The sequence below is a fragment of the Dermacentor variabilis genome, chromosome 2 (assembly GCF_050947875.1).
Source record: "Dermacentor variabilis isolate Ectoservices chromosome 2, ASM5094787v1, whole genome shotgun sequence".
NCBI classification, from domain to species: domain Eukaryota; kingdom Metazoa; phylum Arthropoda; class Arachnida; order Ixodida; family Ixodidae; genus Dermacentor; species Dermacentor variabilis.
In genome coordinates this window covers 91,233,028-91,249,346 of record NC_134569.1, presented here as the reverse complement: position 1 = coordinate 91,249,346, position 16,319 = coordinate 91,233,028, and the positions used below count along the sequence as shown (strand labels likewise).

The 16,319-nt window shown below is 45.0% G+C and overlaps 1 protein-coding gene across 2 annotated transcripts in view; it reads left to right on the top strand.

Annotated features, from left to right (window-relative positions):
• The window catches only part of LOC142572295 (carbonyl reductase [NADPH] 1-like), a 33,740-nt gene extending 23,529 nt beyond the window's left edge, over positions 1-10,211 (top strand). For both annotated transcript variants that reach the window (XM_075681287.1, XM_075681286.1), the window contains exons 5-8: positions 1,152-1,277; positions 1,433-1,574; positions 6,598-6,661; positions 9,888-10,211. In XM_075681287.1, coding sequence (XP_075537402.1) covers positions 1,152-1,277; positions 1,433-1,574; positions 6,598-6,661; positions 9,888-9,991 — 436 coding nt within the window. In that variant the 3' untranslated portion in view covers positions 9,992-10,211. The remainder of the gene's footprint in view (positions 1-1,151; positions 1,278-1,432; positions 1,575-6,597; positions 6,662-9,887) is intronic.
• Positions 10,212-16,319: the final 6,108 nt, after the last annotated feature.

The window sequence follows — 16,319 nt, the reverse complement described above, 5'->3', positions numbered from 1 at the left end:
TCCATGAAAAAAAAATAGCTACAACCAAACTTGCCTTACCTCTTTATTTGTAGGCTTTATAATGATTGTGGTCAACAACAATAACAACGAAGGCGCCTTTTGATTCTTCTTGTCTGCACTCGTGGGCATGCAACAAATCGCGAGCGGCAACGATCGTAGCCACATTTACACTGATACATTAGAAGTGTACCCTATTTATGCCGGCACTTGTAACACAGCTAAGATATTCGCCCACCCTTAGCGGAAACATGCCGTATTAGGATAGTAGTGAAGACAAATGCAGCAGTTTCCGCAGCATGCCCGCCATGTGTTTCTATGGCACTGGCAGCTAAGCACGGCCATCTCTGTTTCTGTGCCCTCAAAGTGGACATGGCTATGTTGTTGCCGCAGACTGGCTGATATTAACGATATCATTCATTACTGATATGGAAGAAACTATTTCAATGCGCGTAATATACTCACGAAAAAAAAAATTGCATTTGGCCTGTTCGGCTTGCTCTGCCGGCCGTCATGTTGGTTTGGTATCCTGCACTGTTACAGTGGCAGCCACCTGTTTGTTGACCTGTTGTCCTCCCGCAGCAAATGCGGAATGAAAAAAAAAAAAATTCTTTTCGCTGGAAATTTAACCTGCACATTGATCGCACCCCTGAATTACCGGCAATTTTTTTTTTTTTACAGGAAAGTGCGATCATTATGCGAGTAGATAAGGTATATCTTGACACTGGTGTCATCTTGAAGATTCGTTGGATCCGCCTTGCGAACTCCACAGCTATAATTTGCAATATGGGCCATAATGTAATTAGTTAAAACTTAATAAGTAAATCCTTATTAATTAGGCGATTTTGCATCTAAATTTTTTGTGCAAGTATTGTCCACCGCTTTGAGTAGACCAGCTCATGAACTAGATCTGTGGTATCTGCCACAGGCAACCTTAAAAGATTTTTGAAAGTGTTCGCTGAAACAATCTGTATTTGAGTGTAATGTGCAGTTGCTCTACAGCCAGTTTCTAAACGTGCTGAAGGCCCTAAGCTCTCTGTTCGAACCTCAGCCATGCCAACTTTACAAGGGATAGTCAATGTGAAAGCACCCAGACATGATCATTCTGGCTTTTACCTATTTGATGTTAACACTTATGGTAACTATGTCTGCAGGGTGGTGAACTTGAGCAGCGTGTGTGGCATGCTTAAGAGGATTCCTGGAGATGAGGTGAAGAGGAGACTCAAGAACCCTGACATTACTCTGGAGGAACTGTGCGGCCTCATGAAGGAGTTTGTGCAGTGAGTTCTTGTTTCACTAGGTTATAGCAAGGCGTGCAGTTTACCCTTGTAGCTTTGTTAATGACATGGCCTTTGCTTGTAGCTTGTTTCACAAGGTGACTTATTTGTACACAAAGAAGCTGATCAGTGATTTACTCATTTACTGTATTTAACAGGGCTGCAAAAGAGGGCAAGAATGATGAGAAGGGTTGGGGGCACTCTGCCTACAATGCGTCCAAGGTTGGCATCACTGTGCTGAGCTTCATCCAGCAGCGTGAATTCAATGCAGACCCTCGTGAAGATCTTGTCGTAAATGCTGTGAGTAGAGACACCAGTTTCTTTGCTTATGCTCCCTGACACAAATGGACTTGTGAGATAGCAGTGAGCAATTCTTGTAGCATATTCCTTTGCAGATTTTTAGTGTTTTTACACACACATGAGTTCATTGTTACACTAACACTCTTCATATTAAGCAGCTTGTTTTCATGCACAAGGCTTTTCAAAGAGTTCAAGTGATCAGTGTATAGCTGGTAAAGTCTGGCTGTCTGGCTGACGTAGCCTGCTCCACTACATAAGCTCTTGTATTTTGTGCCTGTACTATGCCCCTGTGAATGAAATTGATTATACTTTTGCTCCAATTTTACGTTTTATTGCCGACGGTTGATGCTTCGAAATATTAAATAACTATTAAAAAATATTCATATTTACAAATAGGACACTATTCGATTCGTTATCGAAAGTTTCGAATATTCACATAGCTCTACTAAAGATGTTTAATGCAGCTATGTTTCTTGAAATATAACATTTTAGGATACCGTGACACACTGTCTGCTATTTGCTGCAGCTAACAGGGTGCAGGTTGTAAGTACCGTATTTACTCGCATAATGATCGCACTCGCGTAATGATAGCACCCCTAAATTTTGTTGTCAAAATTCGATTTTTTTATTTCCCGTGTAATGATCGCACCCCGAACTTGCCGCAGCGATATGTCGTGTGCCAAGTCTAGCTAATAATGATCGCTCTTACCATCTGTTGAATGCTATGCGAACGACTCTTCAAGACAAACCAAGTGGTCTGCACGCACCAAACATTCTTAAGCAGATGCCCCATTTCATTCCTTTCATCACTTTCCGCACTTCCATGACAAAAAAAAGCTACAACCAAACTTGCCTTTATTATGTGTTGGCTTTATAATGGTTGTGGTCAACAAAAACAACAAAAAAGGCACCTTTCGATTCTTCTCGTCTGCACTCGTGGGCACGCAACAAATTGCGAGCGGCAACGATAGCAGCCATGTTTACACTGATACGTTAGAAGTGTACCCTGTTCATACGCCGACGTTTGAAACACAGCTAAGATATTCGCCAACCCTTAGGGGAAATGTGCCGTATTAGGATAGTAGTGAAGACAAATGCCGCAGTTTACACAGCAAGCTCGCCATCTGTTCCTATGTCACTGGCAGCTAAGCGCGCCCATCTGTTTCTGTCCCCTCATAATGGACATGTCTATGTTATTGCCGCAAACTTGCCGATATTATTCATTACTGATACAGAAGAAACTGTTTGAATGCACGTAATGTACTCAAAAGAAAAAAAAAATCGCGTTCGGCGCGTTCGGCTTGCTCCGCTGGCCGCCATTTTTAATTATTTATTTATTTATTTATTTATTTATTTATTTGTGCCGCACTACATACAGCGGCAGCCGCCTATTTGTTGACCTGTTGTCATCCCGTAACAAATGCCAGATGAAATTTTTCTTTCTTTTTCGGTGAAATTTAACCCGCGTAATGATCACACCCCTGAATTTGAGCCAATTTTTTTTTTACAGAAAAGTGTGATCACTATGCGAGTAAATAGGGTAATAACCCACTCACATGCCTGCCCACTCACATGCACACGCATATATATGCATGGCTTGGTGGGGAAGAGGTAATATTGCTACAGTTGAATCTCGTTATAATGAACTGACATCGACCATGAAAATACCTTCATTATATCCTATTGGTATTCGTTACAATCACACATACAGATATCAGTGAAAGAAAATTGCGATCACGTTTATGTAAAAGAAATGCAAGCAGGATGCCTCCATAAGGACGTCAAGAGGTCCCTTATAGATTTTGATGAACCGTCAGCACCACAAGGCACAGGCACAAAAGTAAATACCATATTTTTCTGTGTATAACCCGTGTCCTCGTACAACCCACATCACCAATTACAACACCTGGTAAGGAAAGAAAAAGCATTTATTTCCAGAACAAGGTAGCCACCTGGTCTATACACTGGCTAACCTCTACTTTTTTTCCTCTAGTCTTCCTCTTCTCTTTATCTGCCTTGGTTTATGCACGCCTGGCCTTTGACACTTTGTGGCAGTACAGAGAGAGAGAATCAACTTTTGTGCTGAGCCCTTAGTGACGGTTGGTGCGCGCTGGCACCAGATAGGGTGGTAGCTTCTTCTCAGGTCCCATATGCGTCCAGCAGTTCCTGGCCCCTAGCTGCCAGCGCGAGCTGGGTCGGTAGGTCGGGGCTGGACAACAAGGTCTCCCATCGCTCGGGGGGGTTGGGGCTGGGGAGGGTGGGGAGTAGGGATGGTGGAGGGTTCTTGAGCTTAGTGCACTCTGCAAGGATGTGTGCTAGAGTGCCTTTTGACCGTCTGCAAAAAGGGCATGAAGTGTCATGCTCTGTTGGGAACATCTTGTGCAAGAGCACGAGATGCGCTAGCGACCCCGCTTGCGTGCGTCGCACGATCGTTTGCTGCGTTCGGTTGAGTTGCGGATGCGGACGGGGAAGCCTACATCTGCCGCTTCTGTACATTTGCGTGATTTCTTTGTAGCTTGTCACGGGGTGCAGTAGCTCTGGCTCGTCCTCGGCCCGGATTGACAGTTCTCGAGCATAGTGGTTGGCGAGTGCGTTGCCTTCCACTTGCGAGTGAGCCGGGACCCTCACAAGCTCAACGGCCCGTCCCGGTGATTTGCATTTGGTGAGGATCGCTAGTGCCGCGGGAGAGATGTTCCCCTTGCGGCAGCTTGCGTAGGCGGTCTGGGAGTCTGTGACCACAGTCCTCACTCCCGGTTGTGCGAGTGCGAGGGCCACGGCCACTTCTTCTGCTTCGGCTGTATTCGTCGTCCGTATCGACGCGCCTGTGACCAGTTTATCAATGGTGGTGACGACCGCCGTTGCTCTGGTTCCATGCTTGGGAAGCGAGGCGTCCGCGTAGAGGACCTCGGGGTCCCCTTCCAGCTGTCGAGCCAGTGCCTTGGCCCGCGCAGAGCGTCTCTCGTTGTTCCTCCCTGGCTGCATGTTCCGGGGGAGGGGCTTGGTTTTAATAATGTCTCTCCACGTTGTGGGGAGCAGCTCCGTTGTCGGTAGCTGTTCAATTTGCCACCCTATCTTGCGTAGGACGGCCCGACCGTGCTCTGTCCGGCTCAGCCTTACTCTCTGGTGGGATAGGTGTGCTTCCACCAGCTCTTCCACCGTGTTGTGGGCACCCATTTCCAGCAGCTTCTGCGTTGACGAGTAGACTGGGATGCCCATGGCGAGTTTGACTGCTTTCCTTATCGTCGTGTTCAGCGTCTCTCGGTTCACCTTCGCAAGCTGGAGGTACGGGGCGGAGTACGTTACGCGTGACACGATGAATGCCTGCACCAGGCGCAGTGCGTCTTCTTCTTTGATTCCTCTGTTCCGGTTGGTGACTCTCTGGATCATGCTCAGGACTTGCTCGGATGTGGTCTTGATTTTGTTGACGGCTGCGTGTGCCTTGCCGTCGCTGCGCAACAGCAGGCCCAGTATCCGGATCTGCTGCGTTGGTTTGATCTCTGTGCCATCGATGGTGATGATTATGTTCGGCGGCGGCTCTTTCTCTGGTCTTCCGGGCTCTACCATGTGCAGCTCCGATTTCTGTGGAGCGCAGCTCAGGCCGCAGGTCCTGGCATACTCGTGGACGGTCGTTGCCGCTCTCTACAGGGCTTCCTCCGCCCAGGCATCGGACCCCGTGCGGTTCGTCCACACCGTTATATCGTCGGCATAGAATGCGTGGTCCACGCCCTCGATTTGATTGAGTAGTTCGGGCAGGGGCAGGAGTGCTAGGTTGAAAAGCAGAGGCGACAGGACAGACCCCTGTGGGGTACCCCTGTCTCCGAGCTCCACAGGCTCTGACCGTTCATTTCCTATCCGGATAGTTGCTGTTCTATTGGTTAGGAAATCTTTAATAGAGCCGTAGGTCTTGTGGCCATACCCCATCTTGCGCAGGTTCTCGAGCACGCTGCCATGGGACACGTTGTCGAAGGCCCCGTTGAGGTCCAAAGCGAGTATACCCCGTGGCGCGTGCCTCGTTTCTCTTTTAATCACTAGTTCGTGTAATTGGATCAGGACGTCTTGGGTGCTCAGGTGCTGGCGGAATCCATACATGGTCGCCGGCATCTGATTTGTCTCGTCCAGGTGTGCTTGAAGTCTTCTGAGAACCATGCGTTCCATGACCTTGCCCACACAGGACGTGAGCGAGATGGGGCGCATGTTCTCGATGGTCAGAGGTTTGCCGGGTTTAGGTATGAACCGTACCTCGGCCTCTTTCCATTCTGCGGGCAACTTTGAGCTTTCCCAGGTTCTGTTGATGTGACCCAGGAGCGCGCGTGCCGCCGCATCACTCATGTTATTGAGCAGCTTGTATGTAATGGCGTCCGTTCCGGGTGCGCTCGTCTTATTACTCTCGTCTATGGCTGTTAATAACTCCGTGATGGTGAACGGTTCATCCAATGCCGGATTTTCCGGTCCCCCGTACTCCTCCGGTATCGGAAATCGCCCTCTCTCCGTCTTGAGGTAGATCGCCTTGAGGTCTTCAATGAGCCTTTGGCCGTTGCCATCGTAAGCGTTCAGAACTTTGGTGTGGTTGCGGTTGGTTGCGGTCTTGCTGCTCAACGGGTCGATCAGGTGTCTGAGCAGGCCCCAGGTCTTGTGCGCCGACAGCTTTCCCTGCAGCCCGTCGCACGTACTCATCCAGTTCTCTCGGCACAGCTTGGTTGCGTATTCAGCGATGCGTACAATGCGCAATCGTTTAACACAGGGGTGTGCAGGCTCTGGCACCTGCACAGATGGTCCCACGTGTGTACACATGACGTGGTAGCAGATTGCACGCACTGCTAGGCTAAACTCTTCTATTCTGTGCACATGGCTACAATTACATTAGGCATGGTTAGTTTGTATTACTCCTCACTTGCATTAAGAAATGTTCAGTTATCAAAAGTTCTTCTTTTGCAATGTATTCCTTTTCACATGATGTTGTGCAAGTACAATAATTCTCGTTCTTACTGTATTGCGCTCTCATACTTAAATCCTGTTATTAAAGGTACACCCAGGCTATGTTGACACAGACATGACAAGCCACAAGGGGCCTTTGACTCCTGACCAAGGTAAGTATTTATCGTACACTGTTGCTTGCTCTTAAATTATTTATTTCCATATTTCTCATGGGATACTGTCTGGAGTAGTGCGTGAAGGGTGATGATACATTGATATTGTTAAGTTTTGAGCATATGAAAAAAGAAAAAGAAAACCGACATTGTACAAAGGCTAATGCAAATGCAAAAGCAGCTATTACTTGTTACAGCTTGTTGTCCAAAAAAAGTTATGTAGTAGTTGAAATGTGATATCACACACTATGTATACTTGGTTCTGGCAATCACTACATATCGTTATAAGTGGTTAATGCTGTGTTTTTAACTGCAACATGATCACTCACGTTAGTAATACTGAAAGGGAGATCATTCTAGTAACTGATTCCTTGTTTCTTTCCTAATAACAAGCCACAGGTGCGGCAACTAGTGAGATGCAAATACACTCGCAGAGTAATAATTCGGACATGCTTGATTATTCGGACAGCTTCATGGCACCGCCACTGGCCCCATAGACCTAATGTCTAAAGGATGACAGGCATTTTGAGCACCTTGCAGCGTGTTGTGCAATAATTTGGACTACCACTGTGAAACCATGTGCTATTTTGGCCGCTGTGCCGAGCAGGAATAACGATATTGCTACGGAACATAGTTTACAATGATGAAGAGGTGAGCAGTGAGAAGAAGACGATGACGATTGGAGGCTAGTGCGGGCTGTTGCCTCTTGGCGAAGTGCGGCGTATTCCCTTGTAAATATACTTGTATATAGCTTTTCGTCGTCATCTTCTCACTGCTCGCCTCTTCATCATTGTAAACACTGTTCCGTAGCAAACCCCAGTCACCTCAGTTCCATCGACTTCGTTCGCTTGCCACCTTCAGCACTGACTTACGTTGACTTAGTGTCATCCCCACCAGTGCCCGACGGTTACTACATCGCGGCTCCTATGCAAGACGTCCTACTTACACACGGGATCACAGTACTTCATACAGTTTTGTCTATTACGGCGGATTGTGTCTGCCTGCCAGTGGTCAATTTTGGCCTGACTACACAAGTGCTGCCACGCGGGATGTCTCTGGCCCAGCTTTGCTCATTCGAGGATCACTCAGTAGCATCTATTACAGTATACGAAAATTCAGCTGATCCTCCTCTACCATCGCAGTCGGCAACTTGTACCATTGCCGACTTACAGAAAATGATTGCGCCCGACAAGCCGACGGAACACGCTCGTGAGCTCTACCGTGTTTTGTTTTCCTACCACGATATTTTTTACTTTAAAGATCGTCCTTTGGCCCAAACTACAGCTGTTAAACATTGCATTAATACCGGCGATGCCCCTCCTATTCATCGCCGCCCATATCGAGTGTCACCGGCTGAGCGTCACATTATTCACGCAGAAGTTCGCAAAATGCTTGCCAAGAACATTATTGAACCGTCATGTAGTCCATGGGCGTCACCTGTTGTACTGGTAAAAAAGAAGGATGGCTCATGGCGCTTTTGGGTGGATTATCGGCACCTTAACAGGGTTACTAAAAAGGACGTGTATCCCCTACCTCGGATTGATGATGCCCTTGACTGTCTCCGCGGTGCTCGCTATTTCTCCTCTATTGACCTTCGCGCCGGCTACTGGCAGATTGCCGTGGACGATCTCGACCACGAGAAGACTGCTTTTGTAACACCCGACGGTCTTGATCAAATCAAAGCGACGCCGTTCGGTCTATGTAACGCTCCTGCCACTTTGGAACGCATGATGGACTCCCTTCTTCACGGTTTCAAATGGTTCACGTGCCTGTGCTACTTGGACGACGTTATAGTATTCTCCTCAACGTTCGCTACGCACCTCGAGCGCCTCTTAGCAGTCCTGGATGTTTTTTGTCGAGCCGGTCTGCAACTCAACGCATCGAAGTGCCAATTCGGCTGTCACCAGATTACTGTCTTTGGGCATCTCGTTGACGCGAATGGAGTGCAACCGGGCCCAGGCAAGATCCATGCTGTTACGCACTTCCCTGTTCCGAAGTGTGTCAAGGATGTGCACAGCTTCATCGGCCTTTGTTGGTACTTCCGCTGCTTCATGAAAAATTTCGCGGCCATAGCACGACCACTAACCAAGCTTTTGAAGAAAGACGCCCCTTTCTAGTGGTGCGATAACGAGGCCTCTGCATTCTCGCATCTAATCAACCTTCTCACAACGCCTCCCGTTCTGGCACATTTCGATCCTTCTGCGCCTACCGAAGTCCGTACTGATGCCAGCGGTCACGGAATTGGTGCAGTACTGGCACAACGCCAGCGCGGCAACGACCATGTTATCGCTTACGCCAGCGACGACGACGATTCGAGGCTAGCGCAGGCTGTTGCCTCTTGGCCAAGTGCAGTGTATTGCCTTGTAAATATGCTTGTATATAGCTTTTCGTCTGCGTCTTCCTACGTAACAATATTTTGGTTTTAATGTGTCACTGGCATGGTTCTTGGCCATGTCGCAGGCACCTCCTCAAAACTAGCAAAGCCTAGGCGATCTATTAGTCCCTCACCACATCCCTACCGCAGGACAAGCCAAACAAAGCCACCAAGTTGTAACGGCTGCAGTTTCGATTTGTGCGACTTGTTGCACAAGTTCTGTTCTGCGTCTCCGGCATTTGTTAACTTACGTTAAATAGTGATGCAGTCCTGGGCGACGTCTTCAAGCACTTTCAACTGGCGACAACTCCACCCTCAATGTCTATGCCTACGAAGTTGGTGAGGGAAGTGCTGGAAAATGACTGTGGTTATCACATTGTGGTTGACTTTTCTTATGTTGCCAGGGAATGACTATTCGGTGCACGCATTAACTGTACTTTCGTCCATCTCGAGCAATAGCGTGACAATGGTTGAGGTACAGGCCTTGATTTTGTAGCGATGCCTTCCATTCGATTCTTTGCCGCTTTAATCATCTGCTGTTCACAGCCGGCTGATCCAGTAAAAATATTTATTTATTTGAACTCGGGAAAGGTAGCAGCACCTCTAGGTTGATGTTAGGTGGTGCTTTGTTCCGAAAGGGTGCATTCTTTCAAATGCATGCTCACAGACGTGTGTTTGGAACCATTGGAGTCCTATTTTCACCTGTGCATGCGTGGCTGTGATGCTCAAAAAGTTAGAGACACACTTAAATGCTTCTCTTAATATATATTCGCAGTCAAGAGCTTCCTTACACTTTGCATACACTGTAACAGCCAATGTTTGACTTGTATCTCTTGTTGCGCATCATTTTAGGTGCTGATGCTCCAACATATTTGGCTCTTCTGCCCCCAAATATCAAATCGCCCAAAGGAGAGTTTGTTTGGAATGACCGCACGGTGACCCCATGGGACAAGTAACAGCAGAAGTCATCAATGTTGGGACCAGTGGCATTGCACTTTCGCATTAAGGAACTCGCTAGCCTGTTTTGTATTTGCAGGCCTGACACTGAGCCTCTGAACAAAAATAAAAGCGAAAATCTACCTGCTCAAACTATCACAATATAAATACAGGAGTTGCAACATCTTATGATGCTACAAGTTGTCCATATTATGAAAATAAAGATTATTTCGCTCTCTACAGGGTAGTTTTTGGTGCCTTACTCAGTCTTTTGGAGCATAGTAGCCTTGTGGAGGCTTGAGTCGGGAGAAACGTTGCTGACCATGTTTGTTTGCCACGAATGATGACACTGCAAAACGTAACACATTTGTCACAAGTTCTTATACGGTGCAAGAAAACATGCATATCGGCACACACCGGTATTACGCATTTTTATCGTCAGTTGGAAACTGAGGGCTGTAGAAGTCTTTTTTGTCACGAATTCAATATCTGGCCACAGTTGCTGAGCTTCTGATGGAGACGAATGCCAGGACTCTTGTTTACTTTATGTGCTACATGTTAGAGAACACCAAGGACCACAGTTTGTAACAATCTATTTTTTTTTCCTTCTTCTTCCTTCTTTCTTTTTGCACTATGTTCTTGTCTTTGTCTTGAACATTGCTATACTGCTGTTATTGCCACAATCAGTTGCTTGATGTGGGGTTTGATGAGGAAATTGAATGAAATAGGTCATTACACGGTACGGCTCCAGGTATTCAAAATCAGTTTGTAGGTTTCCGCTGTGGCATCCCTCATATGCTGTGCACATTTGGTGAATAAAATCTTATCAATCTATTGGATCTTTATTTTTTTCTTTTGGTTCTTGAATTACACATGCTTTCAGGCATAATTACTGTGTTGCTTGCCCATTTTTCTTCCAGGAATTAAGCAATATGCAATGATATAAGCAATGATATAAAGGACTTGTATTTAAGTATTGAGGGAGTATGAAAGGTTTATGTTATGAGTGTCATGATTTCTATGGTTGGACAGAATTGGCATTTTCACCGTGGTGTGGAAAATGTTAATTTAGGTGCAACCCCACCCATATACTATATATATATATAACCTTTAATAACACTTGCATTTAAGAAACTTCCTGTGACGTCGGAAGAATTGTTCGCTGAAGTGACGGCCTTACACGAGTCTTTACAAGACATCATAGTACGAGACAGTTCAATTTCACAGCCCGAGTACCCTCATACCACCAAGAGACTAGCATTTCTCGGATGAGCCATTCGACAAGGGGATTCAGTTAAATGCATGCGGGAGATGTACAGTTAAATCTCGATTAACGAAGTCTGTAAAATCAGCAATTTGCTTCATTATATTGAAATTTTGTTGTATTGAAATTCAACCTTTTATACAAATAAGTACAGTCGCCGATCAAGGGGCCGCAAAATTTTATGAATTATCAGGCAATGGAAAAAAGCAAATTTGAATGAGAAAGCAATTAATTTTGAGAAATTTAGGAGTCGGCGACGAATGGTACGGTTTTATGCCATATACATTGGCGACATCATCACATCAGCGGTTCGAATTAAGCGAAGCCAGCCATGCTCTTGCATGCCCTTTGCCCCCGCGGTTGATAACGAGGCTCGCACTGGGACGATGCTATCAGGAAAAGCGCCAGCAGCGGGGAGTGAATGCTTCGTCTGCCTCTCGCTCTAATGGGTCACCGAAACTCGAGATTAACGCCACCTCCAATACTAAACGCCCGGGAAGACAGCTTACCTGGGGCCATGCCGTCTTGGCACGCTCACTCTTGTCACATGTAGCAGTTTACCTCTAAAGCAGGGTGCGTGGTTGCATGTGCGCTCAGCCACGCTTACATTTATACGCAGCCACGGCCTAGACGCGTGCCAAAGATTGAGCCATGTGCCAACTCCCACTCTGCCCCCTTGCGCGCGCTTGATCGCGTTATCACGAGCTCGCTCCCAACCCCCCTTTTCCCCTTGCTTGCGCGTGAAGAAGGTGGCACTCGTGAAGCCACCATTTTTAATTTTTCTTATCTCACCCTTGCACACTTTCACTCGCACCTAAAGCACACAGTGCGCAGGGCACAATGGGATCTCATCGCACTTCGACTTTATATGGAATGTGATGCGACTCCACTTCGGCAGTCGCTCTTGTCGTGTGGCGTGCGATTTGAGGTGCGTTCACAAAAATTTCCATTTATTATCTCGGCATTCCCTTGCGGCGGCAGTGAAATTTCGTTGTATTGAAATCGCATGCAAACACACTTCATTATATTGAGGGTATATATGGTGGTCTATGGACAAGAGGTTTAAAAAGTACTTCGTTATATCGAGAATTTCGGTATATTGAAGTTCATTATATCAAAGTTTAACTGTTTATGTTTTTTACATATTAAGTTTCACAAATACACATCAGTGAAAAAAACCATGCAACGCCTTGTGCGCTGTCTCCCCACGTGCCTAGTGTTATGTTTCCACTTGTGCTTATACGGTGGAAGATATGGTTCCTTTTCAGCTTCAGGTGGGTACTGGCAAAGTGCCAATGTGCGACATGCCCACTGTTAGCTTTATCGTTGGTGGTCATGCTGCGTTTGTAGCCGGTGCACATTGCAACGTCCGTAGCCGCTGTAGAGGCGAGCTCAACAGGTTTTCTATTTCTGGTTTTGTTGCAATAGCAATTATATTGACACTCAAGGTAAATTTTTGCTGTTGTTGCCGTGATGTTCCATACAAAGTCGAAAAGCCATAAGGATGAGCGACCCATACATTGCGGGTGCGAAAGAAAGCACCTAACAGTGAGCCAAAAAGGACGGCAGCTTGATGGCCGCTATCTTGCCATGCACTCAATATTCAGGTTAGTCGAAGCTCGCGTGACCAAATGCATGCTTGGCAAGGAGTGTGCACATCTTCTACTCTAACCTTGCTGTAGCTGTGAACGACTGTGCGCGACTAACACTTGCACAGCCCACGTGCCATACCTAATTGTTGGGGATCATTGGTGGGTGCAATGATAAAGCGTAAGCAGGCATGGCTGCTAACTTCTCTTGCTGTCTTCCTGCGCCCCTATCGTTGCTGATTGCATAGTCTTAAGAGACGGGGGTTATTGGAGATCACTGACAAATCCTGTAGCGGACATAAATGTAGTCAGATGATGAGGATGAATCGGATTTTCGGAGTCGCGGTGAATCACGTCCCTGTATGAACCATTGGCCCCCGCTGCTAGCGTTCTTTATAATGCCACCGTTGCGAGAGTGAGTGTTTGTGGTCATCCAGTGAAATATTTACAGGTTTGCATGGTTCGTACATTACACTCAGCTTATTTTAATCAGTACGTGAAGGTTTACTACAACTTATGTGGCTGATATAACTAACGTATAGACTCATGTAAGAGATGCACCTTTTTGTCTCTATTTTGACGAGCCTTACATAGGACCGGACCAATTGATCTAATTTCTCCAGCTACAAGTATGAAATCCACCGTAAACCGCCTTGATTGCCTCCTCTCACTATAATAATAATAACTTCTTTATTTCCATCAGTGATGGAGGAGACTGTGGGTAAAAGTCGCTTTAGAGGCAAGCGACTTGACTAGAGCCCGCAGCCTCCTTTACAAGGCAAACAGCGATTCAACAGGAGACACATATATACATAGCAATTGACTATATGTGAAATATGGACAAAAAGTAAACGCAAGAACACAACTTATCTGAAAAACGTTCTTCAATTATTTAAGAAAGATTGAGTGACAAAATGTTCACGTAAAGCTCGTACACCAGTTATATAAATATCAAGACCTGATTTCAGAAACAAATTTAAAAGTGTTGGTAGTGTGTATGATATCTTTTGTGTAGAATAATTGGCACGCGGAGTGACCACCTTCCACTGTTCCGTACACCTTGTGATGTAAGAATGTGTGTTCCTGGTGAGATTAGATAACTCATGAAGAAACGTTAAGTTCTCTTTTACCTCCCGTTTGAAAGCTTGACCTAACTTGTAATTATAAAGGTTAAAAACGGGTATTATATTTGCTACCTGAAATAAGTCTGATGTGTGGGCATTGTAAGGCAGGTTAAATAGTACTCGCAAAAATTTTTTCTGAAGTATATGTATCTTTTCTAGATTCGTATGTGATGTGGTACCCCACACGAGCAGACAATAATAAAGTGTAGAAAAAAATAGGGTGTTATAAATAAGAACCTTGATTCTGTAAGGTAAAAGAGGTCTGAGCCGCACCATCATGCCAACTACACAAGATAATTTGCCCAATACCAATTCTATGTGCATGTCCCAAAGCATACTTTGTGTGAAAATAACGCCAAGTATTTTAAAACTATCTACAATTTCTAGGTTTACACCGTCATAAGCAAGGTTGATGGAACTGTTTATTTGCTTAGATTTGGGCCTAAAGATTATTGCTTTTGTTTTGTTTATATTGATTTGTAGACAGTTTTGTTTTGACCATACATGAAGAATTTTCAGAGCAGTGTTAGCTTTATTCTCAAGGCTACTAGAGTCAGGTGACGAAAAAAATATACTGGCGTCGTCTGCGTACATTACGTATTTCGCATCTTTATAGATATTTACTAAGTCATTTATATATGTGATAAACAGGAATGGGCCAAGAATACTACCCTGAGGAACGCCTCTGGTGATATGCTTCAAATTTGAGCGGCTATTGTTTATTTCAACATATTGATAGCGATTGTCAAGATAAGATTTTATAAGGCTTCCACAGTACCCTCGAATACCATAGGTTTCAAGCTTACCAAGTAGAACCGAGTGAAGGATGCAATCAAATGCTTTAGTAAAATCAATATAAATACCAAGGACAATGTTTTTAATTTCAAATTGCGATAAAATAAATTCTTTTTGATGAAGTAGTGCTAATTCTGTAGACCGTTGTTTTCTAAATCCAAACTGGGCTGGAGAAATTAGACTGTGCTTGTCAAAAAACTTCCAAACCTGCATTAGTATTAGTTTTTCTAGACTCTTCGAAAAAACAGGTTATATAGAAATGGGTCTATAATTTTTAGTATCATTAACGTCACCTTTCTTGAACAATACAGACACTCTGGCTATTTGCATCCGTTTAGGAAAGATAGCGCTTGACAAAGACAAATTAAAAATATAGGTAATGTACGGGGAAATGATATCAAGTACATACTTGATAGGGCGAACCTGCATGCCTTCTGCGTCGCAACTCGAGCTATTTTTTAGTGAAAGGAAAACTGATGTCACCTCATGCTCAGTAAAGCTACTACTATCTAGTAGCTATGAGCAAAAGTACGCTGCACACGAAAATTCACTTTTGAGCGCAATCGGAATCAGTGCACCAAACACGATTGCTGCTTGGTTAGATTTTTAAAAATATTGGCAATCAAGTTGGGGGTGCGACCGTTACACAGATTTATACGGTAATAATCTTCCTTTCTGTAATTATCTTATACTTCTCTATCAATAATACTGCTTCGCCTTTCTGGCGGAACTGCAGCCCCCTTTTCTTTTAATGTGAGTCCCAGTATGAGCGCTGCTCTACATGACTGCTATTGACTCTGGTTTCGAGTGAATCCGGCTTGGCCTCATTTCGGTTAGTGTGAATTATGTATATTTGTGGCCTATGCATGCAAGTGGCGATGTTTCCATCCCTAATAAATGTTGTGAATTATTAAGTTTTTTTTTTTCATGAGGCATTAGCATTGCCTATTGGAAAGAGAAGCAATACTGACACACGTATCATACACGTGCATTTCACACGCAGTTAAAAGACCCTGCCGAAGGGGTCTCTGAAGCCTGCAGTTTTTCTTTTTTTCAGGGTCAAAAGAGCACGCAAAGCTACTCGTATTTGAAGCGAAGTGAACATATAGCAACATATTCATTCTCTAGGCATGGGCTATCCATACCTCTAGAAATAATTTTTAATTGGCTACCTTCTTCTCTTTCAAAAATATAATAAACTTTGTCCAATGTTTACATTTAAATATATTGTGTATGTGCATGGTGTTTATAGTCGAAATTTAAAACAATGTTTAAGTGAAAAAATACAAATGAGGCAGCCGCCACTGGTGCTTCTAATGCGCTTGTCCTCATATTTCCAGGATTTGCAGAAATAAAGCAGAAGTATGAATTAGGAGCCATGCATTTCAGCACCGACAATGATGCAGTAAGCTTTTGGCCACAATAAAATTTTGATGAAAACCAAGAGGCAACTGAAAAGAAACCTAAAATTATGCAGGTAACACAACTCTGGTAATTACACTTTAGACAGGTAGGGGAGGGGGCTAAGGGGAGGGGCTCGGGCATGGGCAGTGGGGAGGGGGGGATGCTCTGCCCC